At 29.2% G+C, this 12,351-nt stretch overlaps 1 protein-coding gene across 1 annotated transcript; it reads right to left on the bottom strand.

Moving 5' to 3' along the window:
• Window positions 1–2,176: 2,176 nt before the first annotated feature.
• LOC133032566 (probable indole-3-acetic acid-amido synthetase GH3.1) lies at window positions 2,177–4,560 on the bottom strand. Its single transcript, XM_061106551.1, has 3 exons — window positions 4,113–4,560; window positions 3,931–4,032; window positions 2,177–3,791 (listed from the first exon to the last, which is right to left on the bottom strand). Exons 1-3 carry the CDS (start codon window positions 4,430–4,432, stop codon window positions 2,420–2,422), a joined length of 1,794 nt encoding a protein of 597 aa, XP_060962534.1. The 5' UTR covers window positions 4,433–4,560; the 3' UTR covers window positions 2,177–2,419.
• Between the last annotated feature and the right edge of the window lie 7,791 nt (window positions 4,561–12,351).

Genomic DNA, 12,351 nt, shown 5'->3' with positions numbered 1-12,351 from the left:
TGCTATGGATCAATCAGGTACACATACCTAATTATTATATCTTATTATTGTGTTCTATGTTATATACAAATAGATCTTGGGTTAATTGTTAATTTATCTAACAATTTTAGTATAATTTAAATTAAAAAATACTGGTTAATTTTGAAATTATTTGATATTCCTATTAAATGTGTTTTTATTTTGAGCAGTTTTTGAATCAATAGGGGTGTTAGTAAATTGCTAGTAGCTAAAGGGTAATACTTTGGTTAGTTATAATAATATAAATAGGTTTTTAGTTTTGTATAGTAATCTTGTATGAGTGATTTTATTTTTGTGTTTTGTGTTGTAATGTTTCAGGTGGTAATTGAGTTGTGTGTGCTTTTTGAAGATATTATAGCTTTATTATCTAAATTTCTATGAGTAGTTTTATCCCATGTGGTTCGTTATAAGTTTTCAACAATCTATGATTTGGAAAAACATACTCTTTAGTTAGACGATGAACTATCTTGATTCGAGGATGTTCATGCGCTGTGTGCAATTTTTGTATTGTAAATTTATGAGTGATTTTAATTTTTATGTAAAAAAAAAATTATAATTGTGTTAGAATGATAATCTTTAAAATAATAAGTGAGATTTTAATACATATTTTTATTTTACAACATTTCTCCCAAAAAAAAAAAAAAAAAAAAGTAGTATATTACTTTCTCAAAATAAAAACTAAGTAAATTACTTTTTTTGTGAGAAGATCTGCGTAAATATTGGATAGGCTCCTTTCCTTTTTTAATTTAAATAACGAGTCCCACACCCTTCCCTACTCATCATAAATATAATTCACCATATATAATAGACAAACCACAGAGAAATAATGATTGTGCCGTCTCGATTCTTTTACCATTAATTTTAAATTTAGAATTAGAACCATCAATAAATAAATCGAACAAACTACAGATATAATTAATTGCACATGTCCATCCATTAAAAAAAAATGAAATTAAAATACTATATTGTTATTTATCTTGATATGTCTAATATATTGTTAGTAATGTAGTTTAATATTATTACTTTATCTAGTTATAATTATTTTGTTGAATGGTGTACTTACTTTCACCAATTAATCACATCTGACATAGTGATTAGAAACAAGTAGAGAATTGGGGTTTGTAATATTCAGGTTAATGTCTCCTCTGTTAGTGCTGTCCCCTTTGGTGAAAGTGGTGTTCAAGTGCTTATTCTTCAAAATTAATCTCAAGATGGATTACTTTTCATCCTATGCAATAATCCACTTTTGTTACCATGGATATTGTACTCATAAGTCTTTATTAAATAATAATTAAAAGAACCACTTCATATATTATATAGACTATAAAAGCAAAGTGGACAAAGAAAGTAGTTTTTCACCAGACAAAATTATTAATAGGAAAAGATCCAATAATTTCATGCAATGAATCCACGGAACGGATAGACTTATAAATTATAATGAGGATTGGGTTTAAATATATGTGAATTAGTCCTATGCTTAAGGTCTGTACTTTTTTAAGAGTCTACAATAAAAAATAAAAAGTTATATTAAACTTTTATTTAAAAATAATTACGCGTATTGTAAATCATAAATATTTACAATTTAATTAGAATGTGTAGTATATTACACACTGATAACACTATTTTTAAAAAAATTTAAAGTAATTTACGTCATAAATACTTAAGTTTAACTCACAGTTATAAAAAAATACTTTAACTCTAATTTTTTTACAATATACTTAAGTTATATTTCTAAAACTCCGTAAGTTTCTAGTCGTTAAATGTCAAGTCATTATCTACGTCTAATTTTCTTAAAATACATTTAAATTAGTATTTTTTTTAAAAAAAAATAAAAATTTAATGACCTAAACCAATTAGAATTTATTAGTAATTTACTTAACACTTAACAGTAAACAAAAACTTTAAAATTATAATTTAAATATTATTACAACAAAAAAAAAAAAAACTTAACTATTTATCTACAGAAAATTATACTTAAATATTTATCTAAATTTTTTTCGTTAGGCTGCCGTGCTTAATGGTCTGCGTTCAGAAAGAAAGAGCTTTTATACCTTTTGCCATACCCGATTTTTCCACTAAGTGAAAATGACACAATTCACTGAATTAGAACATCACCTTTTCTTTTTTTCCAATAAAGCCATAAGTAAAGAGCATAACATGAGAGTCACATCATTTCCTTTTCTTGATAACATGTTAATTGAACCAAAATACAAAACCTGACCTTTGAAACGTCCTAATCAAACATTACACTTTCTTTTTCTCTCTTTTCCTTATAAAAAAAAAAAATAAAATAAAATTTTATATAAGAGCAAAAACCTAACCCATAAATATTAAACAAAGATAGTTAATTAACTTAAATCGTTGACTTGATCCAAAATAGGATAATTAATAATAAATTAAACTACAGTCTCCTTTCTGGCGTCCAATGCGGCAACGCGGGGCTGAAGTGCGTGGATACCACTCTCGAATCCAATAGCTCCATTATGGGAGTAAAGTTCACACACCTCGGTACCTTATACTGATTAATCGACGCGCCTCTAGAGATCGCGTAGTCCATCAACTCCTCAAATGTTCCGGATCTCACGACCCGAATCTCCAACGCTCCAATTGAGTGGTCCGCAACTCGTCCTTGTCGATACACCGAGTTAAGCGATTCCTCCATCTCCAGGCAACACTGACTCAGTACTTCCTCATCAGGCGAGTTCGCCGCCTCTTTCACCAGCAACTCCCAGTAAATCACGTAGTGACCCGGAATAGTCGTCGTATCGGCGTAGCTGGTGTACTCGACTACGCTCGTATTGAATTTCTTCAGAAGCTTCGACGCGTTCTCCACTGCTTTCTGAAGCTCAGCCTCGTCGGTCTTGTCCGAGTCAATGCTGAGTAAAACGTTTTTTCGCCTCACGAAGTGAAACTGAGGTGCTGAGTTGTGGAACCCCGTGACTCGGAGGATATCGCCGACTCTGTAACGGTACAAACCTGCGTAGGTTGTGATTACAAGTTCGTATTCCTTTCCGACTTCCACGTCAACAAGCTCAATTAGCTTAGAGTCAACGGTTTTAGACGACGCCGTTTTTGGGTCGTGTGGGAGGAATTCGAAGTAGGCCATGTTGGGCATGATGGTGTACGAAACCTCCGCGGGTTTACACATCGGGTTCAAGTTTAACCCGAAATAGCATTCGGAGGATGCGTACATGGTGCAAGCCAGTGGTAACCCACCGCTGTAATAATCCAATGTGGGTATGTACTGAGCCATGGCTCCGGTCACAATTACGTCAAGGTACTTTGTGTTGGGCCAGATTCTGGTAATGATTCTTTCCCAATCGTCCTTGGAACACTCGGCCGTTAAGAAATCGGCGAGTTCGGAGTCCGGTCTCATGACTCTGTTCATGCATTCTTTCAATTCCGGGTCAGTAATTTTCGAATTCAGGGATCCGGTTCTGATATCGTGGGCGAGTTGGGCCCAATTGAGCTGGAGGAAACGGATGGCCCGAATAAGACCCGAAGCAAAAACCGCCCCGAGGCGTAGAACTTTGTTGCGTTCAAATAAACCACAGACCATCTGAGTGTACATGCTTTGGAAGGAGTCAGGGCAAAGAATAGCCTCGTTGGGACTGGTGTATACATTGTACGGATCGTAAGGTCGGGTCTTGAAGTGTTCGCTTTTGTAGTAGCTTGTGAGTACGGGTCGGGCCACAAGTCCACCCGGTGTCTTTGTTTCGGACTTTATGAACAGAAAATATAGTCCTTTGCCTTTGTCCAATCCAGGCACATAACTGTACATAGCATAATAATTCAAGTTAATAAAAAAATAAATAACTAATGATTAATTACTTGAAAGTAACGCTTTTTCATCGATTTAATATATTTATATAATATTAAATTAAATTAAAATTAAAATGTCTTGAAACTTACAGGTTCATTACTGGCATGAGTAGGCTGTATAGTAGTTGGCGGCGATCCAACTCTTCCTTAATCGTCGGCATGAGTTTTCTTTCGCCAGCTGAAGTCCCAGAACTGTAATTACCATTAAAATTTGAATTAAAAAAAATTATATAATATAAATTATGGCATTGAAATTACAAACAAGTCTTCACCTTGTGAGAAATTCTGTAATGGGGTGAGCGGACAAGATAGGAGAGCGATCTCCATTAGCAATTCGTTGAATTTCAGGCTGAAGATCCTCATAAGTAATTACCGGAAGTTCAGATTTGTAAGTTTCACGATCGGTTGCGCCACCGAGTTTGAACCTTTTCAGGTACTCAGTATGGGCATTTCTAGCCAAGATTTCACTCAACACCTTTTCCTGTACGGCATCGGCGTTTCGTGTCATTTCCTCAATGAATTGGAGGGCTTTTGCGTCTTTTTCACAGACCGGAGGGCCTAAAGGAGAAGATAGAGCCGAGTCCACAGCCATTTTTTTTTCAGATACAATAATTTATGACAAAGTTTTAGTCTAAAAAATTAGAAAAGGAATCGGATGAGGAACGATAAAGAAGAGAAGATTGTGTGTTGAGTTGCTGAGGTTGTGGAGTAGTACTGGGATGAGGGGTAGTATTTATAGTGGGAAGATAAGAGGAAGAGAATTTAAAATTAAAAAAAAAAGTGACACGTCAGGAGCCACGTAAGATAAGTTGGACCGAGAGCAAAAGGTAAACTTGGAATTGAATTTAGTGAGAGTCGTGGGAGGGAGAGAAAGAAAGATAGAGAAATTATGTCTGGTGGGGGAGTTGTAGTGACAGAAGGGGACAAAGTGGGGTCCACAACACGTAGACCTGGCCTGAAATGAGGCAGGCATGTGGGGTTAGATGACCGCCATGTCAGCTAAGAAGAGAGAAAAAATAAATTTTATTTTATTTTTTATTTTTTGGAAGTTAATACGCGTCAGCCAACCACTCGTCTTTTTTCTGGTAAAATTGTTGGTCGTGGACAGCGATGGGGTGCCGGCACACTAGGCAATTTCTACTGTTGTAACCCTTCCACGTGAGACAGATGCCCAAATAAGTGCACTATGGCTGTTTGTTAATTTAACACTGTTTTCCCACTTTTTCTTTTTAATTTAAATTAAATTAATTATATAAATAAACAAATCCCCTAATACAGTATATATCTTATCGAGAAAAACAAAATCACAAACTACAATATGTTTTTTTTTTCTTCTTTTTTCTCTTTTGCAATGACTCGTGCTCAACTTACGGTTTAAGGGAAATAGTACATTGGTGGTGTGCTGTGCTGTTTCAAAGTCAAATCTATTCGGCCTTGATCAAAATAATTACGGAATTGTTTAAGTATTAAATTTATATTGTTTCTTAAGCTTTCTTTCATTTTTGTTTAATTATGAGCAAATTTTGAAAAATGTTGGTGTATTATATAAAGAAATAAAATTGTCATCCCAATTTTTCTTTGATAATGTTGCGTATAATAAATTGATAAGTGGCAAAAATAATTAGTAATAGGCGAATTCACGGATATACTATATTCCCTTTCGTGGAGAAAGAGATCATGTCCAAATAGTATGTTGCACGGATAAAGAGCCATCTGATCATAGAGAGTGTTTGACCAGTAAGTTTGCGGAAGGAAAATAACTTGTTCTAGCATCGCTCTTTTCGTAAGGTGAATAAGCTTCCCTAACAGATCATCCAGACTGGCAGAATGATACGCTTAATGAAGGCTCCAAGCCTCATACACTACTCCAAGTGAATTAGGCTTGCTAGACAAGTGTTACTTTCCGAATAAAAGAGTACTCCGTGCAAGGTGAATGACACCATCCGACCAGCGTCCAATGCACAACAGTTCGCATATGCTGACCAGAGGTCACGAGTTGGATATTTTTAGAGATATATCCTATATATCTCAAAACTTGCAAGACACGACACTATTTTTAAATTCATGAGATAGATTCGTAGAATTGGAGAAGAACGAAAACTTACATGGTTTTCTATTCTACGTATTATAATTATAAAAAGTAAACAGATTTCCCATTTTATTCCTTGTTAATTTTGAGAAACTAATTTGATATAATTAATTCCTATAAATAGTGGACACATATCTCACTATTTAGGGACATGAAATTCATTTAGAAAAAACACATGAAATTTCAGCAAAGAATCATAAATTCGAAATACTCAGAGATCATTGTAAGAGCTTCCACGAGAAACCAAGTACTTCTTACTTCTCTTCTCACAATCAATACAAGTAAAAGGAGAATAGGCTAGTACCACATCATATGGTCAAATTTCTATAACAATCTTAGTATTTTCTTTACTTTATATATTTTTATTATTGTTGTTATTCAATTATTCTTAATCGTTTTAATTTGACTTATAGTCATTCACTAAAAAAGAAGCAACAAAAATATAATAAAATAAAATAGAGCTACCCTATTTTTGGTTTTGAAAAAATGACCAAATGCATTAATTGAAGAATTTGACTCTACCTTTTTCTTAATATAATTGATGAGCTTCTTTTACTATGGAAGAGTTGAAATAAAATCATCATGATAAGAAAACAATTGAGAATTTTTTTTCTTCTTTTTTCAACATATGTATATATTTAACTTTAAATGTTGAACTTGAACATTAATTTAGGTCCGTGTTCTACTTCTTCATTTTTTTTTTTAATAAATAAAGAAATATGGTTGAACATTTTTATATAATTACGTAGGACCAAAACAATTGAAAGTGATTGTGACACAACAAGTGGAATACAACCGCCATAAGATTCACAGGTGATTCGCAAATTTGTCTTTTGGGGCCAATCACGTGTGCTCATTTCCTCCACGCTTCCTTATGTTGCTGCATTATAATGCTATATATATTAATTCCAATTTAATTATTTTATTTATATACAACTCAGATTATATCAACTTATATTTAAATAAATATGTATATATGTACACACATACACATATTAAATACTTCATTTTATTAATTTGCATCCGATCGACTTAAAAAACAAAAATCTATGATAATAATACAAAGAAAAAATCAATATCTGGCGCGTACAGATTAATATTTCTTTAATTAGTTAAATGTATACGTTATGTAATTTGACAGTTTTAATTGTATTAAGCAGGTATGTGGTTATTGTATATATAGTTGAATGAGAATATTAGTATTATATTCTATAAATTGTTAATGTTTTTATATATATTTATTTATATAAAGATTCTTCAATAGCAGCCAGCCGGCCAAATTAATGTAAATTCCAGTAATTAATATTCTGTGCTGTATGTAATGTTTTTGTTTTTGTTTGAAAAGAAGTTGATCAAAATTGATCTGGCCGGTGTCAATAATTTTCAATTTTCTAACTTAATTTACATCATATTCTTTATCTAATCATAATAAATTGTTTTATGGCCGAAAACCTAAAATATTGTTTCTCAACAACCGAACTGAAGATAATTAAAAATACAGTTAATGGGCATGCATGCAGTAAAAAAAAAAAAGCATTTATTATTATTTTTTTTAATTTACTTATATATTATTATTTTTTTTAATTTACTTATATATTATTTTTTTTTTTTTAATTTACGATTTGGATTGTTCCGGTAATTTTTATGTAAGTTGTTATATGAATTTCGGTTCTGATTTAACTTGCTCCGTTAGTTGTTAAGTGAATTTCTATGTAAATTTCTGTAAAAATACAAATAAAAATATTTTAAAGTGTAAATATGAAAATACCTGGGAAAAAATGTACTTATGGAACACCTTAAGATATCAAACACTATAAAAATATAAACATATTAATATTAGTGTATTTTTAAGTGTTATACATTTTAATTTAATATAAAAAACTGCTAAACATGTTACCTTTGGTGCCGTTTGGTAACACTTTTTTAATCAGTTTTCTGTTTTTAAAATTGAAAAAGTGAAAATATTTTTCAAAAACATGTTCTATAAAACTGTTTTTACTTTTCAATTTTTTAATTGAGAATCAAAATTTTAAAAACAAAAAAATCACTTTCAATATTTTTTAAAACAATTTTTTTTCTTAATCAATATCTTGGACTTCGATCATGACCCGGACCCAAATACCCCCACGGTCCTGGCACTGAACCCGGCCTCTGACTTGAACCCAAATCCGACCCCGGACCTAGACCCCACATAAATAAAATCAAAAAATAAAAATGAAAATAAACTTTACAGAACACATTTTTGTTTTCTGTTTTTAAAATTATAAAACAAAAGTGGTTACAGAACGCATTTTTGTTTTTTAAGAGCAAAATTTTTAAAAACAAAAATTTTACTTTCATTTTGTGATTAAAAAATTAGAAAACAAAAATGTTACCAAACGATATCAAATTTATATAACACCTTAAAAAGCATTCCAAATAGGAATGTTAAAAAAAAATTAAAGCATATTTTATATAAACTGATAAAGACACTGCTAACCGTCTCAATCATATAATAATATAAGCTAAATTAATTTATGAGAATCATTTATTTTATTGTTTGTTTAATTTTATTTTGAGTTTGGTAATTTGAAGAGAATCTAGGATATTATATTAAGAGTTTCAACCGACATTACATTATCCTTTCAAGTCTACCAATTGAATTTTCATACCCATGTGGAGGTCACCGTACATATGTTTTAATTTTTTTTCATTAATTAATTATTAATCGCATATTTATTCATGTACTCTAATATAGATATATTTATATCAATATAATATTATTATTAATAGAGGTTTCATTTTCAAGGTTTTTTTTTTAAAAAAAAAAAAATGACTTGATGTTATGGAACTGATGAAGAATGTTTGACGAGAAACAAAAGATAGAGTTGAAAAAATTGGCGTATTTTGCAAATGATAAGATGGAAAAAAAAAAAAAAGAGAGCATTGTTATATATTAAACCAATTTAAATTTAACATGTTAATTAATTTAATTTAGGGTTTTTTTATTTTTATACTTCTAAATATTTTTTTTTGTATTTTTACGAAATTTTATGTGGAAACCCCTATTGCAACTAGTGCTGCAATCTAAATCGCAAAAAAATATCGTATAGAAACTCTTATTGCAATTAGCGCTGCAACCACTTTAGAAACTCAAACTGTAAATTTAAAAAAATAAAATTAAAAAAACAGTATATGAGTTAATTCCCCTTTAATTTATATTAAATATACTAACTATTTTTATTGATTCAGTTAAAGGTTTAATTTTTTATTTAATTGACGTGTCAAACTTAGATTGGTTTAACACATTAAATGGACACTACTTTTTCACAAAGATCTTAATTTTTGGGAACAGTGGTTCTTAGTACTTTTTATACGTGGCGTTTTACGATTGGTTAACGATATTATTTGAGATTTATTTTTTTAAATTATATGAGACCCAATACTTATTTAATTAATAGTATGATACCGAGAATACTAGTCACAATATTACATTTGAATATTTCTAAAAAAAACGTGGGAATAGATAAAATTCAAAGTTGGTGAAAAACTATACGATTTGACTTTTTATATAAAAGTCATTCAAAAACAAATTGAAGACTTCTTTTTCAATCTTTCCCTTCTTTCAATTATCTGCACGTAATTAATCCATTTTAAAATATACTTATTCGAATTTGTTACTCAATTAAACTAACTTATAAGGACTTTTTGATTTAATCCAGATTTTTACTCACAAATTCAACAATTTCAGTCTAAATTATACACTACATATTGTTTTTGTAGTGTCGTGTACGTACGTAGGTACAGCCACACACGATTACTTGCCGGTTCTAAAGAGTAATTAACTTAATTAGTATTTTGATCATAAAGTTTTGTCAATTTTTTTAGAATAATTTTCAATATGTGTTTGGATAAAAAGGCAAATATTAAAATATCTATAATCACGTCCATAATTGTCTTCTTTATTTTGCGTGTTTTGCTTTTTGTTAGCTGTCATGCATGGTTAGGTTTATTTATAGAAAATATATATATTAGAGTAAAGTTATATATTTTATAATCTCTCTTGTATATTGACCATGGACAAGTTACAAGAACTGTATAATAAATATATTATTAATATTAATATATAAGTAAGCCAAGTGCAAGAGGGCAAGAAAAAGTGCTGGTCCTTTTTGGCTTTGTTGGAGCCAAAATAGTAGGTGGACCACTAATGTGTATTGGGTGATAATTAGGTTTAAGTTAAGCTTACATCACTTTCATGACGATAGATTTTTCTCAATGCTTTGCTTTGCTTTGATTTGAGAGCATTGTTATTTAGTGTTAATAGTGTCTAATATTTTTTATAGGTGGTGTTTTATGATTAGTTAACGATAGAGCATTGTTATTGGGTATCAGTAGTGCTTAATATCTTTTAAATATATCGTCTTGTGATTAGTTACGGTACTCCCTAAAAGTTATTGCATTAAGTTATATGAGACTCGATACTTAATTAGACTAATAGCGAAATTAATACATAGGAGGGTGTTAGGCACTACCGATGCCCTTTAATATTTCTCTTAGTGATACTCTAAAAAAATATTTTCTTAAGTTATATGAAATCTAACACTTAATTACATCAATATTGATATAATGAGAAAAGTGCTAGGCATCCATAAATTAATGCTTTTTAACAATTCTCTTGAATTAATTAAACATAACACTTAGCCGTTTTTTATGTTATTACACAAAGTTGAGATATTTGAGTTCGATTTTACTTTTATTTTTTAGAAAGGTAAAAGAAAATTAATACAATTATTAATTATACGTGTTAATCTTAATTGTGATGGGGCGGGGGTTTAATTAGCAGTCTTTAAAAATGTATGCCACTCTGAAAGTACAAATAAATAAAAGCCTTATTTAAGGGGGACAGACAGATGTTTAATTAATTATTAAGAGGAGAAGCAAAAAACAATCAAATATTAATCAAATAGTACACTTTTTTTTAGTGACCCAAAAGTATGTATTGGGCTTGGGAGCATGCAATAAATCGGTAGTACATAAAGAGATTAATTTATGTTGGCTAGAGATTTTATTAGGGGTAAATATTATTTTGGATCTGTAAAAGTTACTAGTTGAACTATCTTAAATAATAAAATAGACTCTATATTTTTTCAAAATATTAAAAATAGGATCTTGAGCTCAACTTTTCAACAATTTTTTTTTTTAATATAACAAATTTTAAGACAATTTTTAATACAAACTCATACAGAAAATGTAACCAGTTTTATCCTAAAATCTCTAGATCAGATTATTACAAAATTTTATTTTAATAAAAAAATTATTAGTTCAGGTTCACTTTTAGAAAATACAGAATCTATTTTGTCATTTAACAAAACAGAGGCTTCAATTTGTAACTTTTATAAAACACAAAGTCCAAAATGATATTTACCCTTTTATTATTAGGAAATTACATTTAATAATATAATATTTAAAAGTCTTTTTCACTTAATTATGTTAGATTTATAACTTTATTCATCTTTCATATTTATTTTTTTTTGCCCATAGGTTAGTTCATATTGTTATGAGATAAGTTGAGAAATATTTCTCTTTTATATTTGTGAATCAAAAATACTCTCATTTTATATCTCATTAAAATATACCCGTTTTTGTGAGTAAGTTACCCAATGTAACATTACCTTTCACTTAAATCTAGCATATAATTTTCATTAACTTAAAAGATATAATGAGACATCATCTATAAAAATGGATATATCTTAAAAAAAAAATATAAAAATAAAGGTAAAAATTAAAACATGTAAAATAAAGTGGGTATACAATAAAAAATTTTCTATTATAATAAAGAGATTATATCACAAACAACACAAAAATTACAAAATACGGTTGTAAGGAATTTTAAATAATTTTTTATAATTTTATTTACAAAAAATACGATCTTTTTTATGTTGCACGGTTGTTAATTTGTTGTTGATTTTTTGTTATCTGTATATTATTTTTTGTGGTCATTTTTATGTTGTTCAGATGTTATTTTCCTATTATTTTTATGTAGTTTTTCTTATTGTTTTCATATTGTTTCCATAGAAAATTGTAAAAATATAAAAAAAAAAAAAATCTTCAAACGTAAAAGTATAAATATTTTACAAAAAATAGTACTTTATGTAATTATCCCTAATGTAAATATCTTTCTAAATCTCATATTTAATGTTTTAAAACTTTTTTTTTTTTTTTTGGTTTGAAGCATAACCTAGAGAAGTGAAATGTATCGTATTCCAAAAATTAGTTTTTCATTAAGAAATCAAGTAAATTTTTTTATGATATTCCTTATTATCTATGATGATTTCATAAAGAAATTAGTTTCTTCATCAATAGACCAATTTTTTCATTAAGAAACTAGTTTTTTCATCAAGAAACTATTTCTTTATTAGGGAATTAGTTTTAATTATATA

This window comes from Cannabis sativa, chromosome X, assembly GCF_029168945.1.
Source record: "Cannabis sativa cultivar Pink pepper isolate KNU-18-1 chromosome X, ASM2916894v1, whole genome shotgun sequence".
Classification (NCBI taxonomy): domain Eukaryota; kingdom Viridiplantae; phylum Streptophyta; class Magnoliopsida; order Rosales; family Cannabaceae; genus Cannabis; species Cannabis sativa.
The sequence above is the reverse complement of the archived record's forward strand: the minus strand, read 5'-3'. Positions and strand labels throughout refer to the sequence as shown.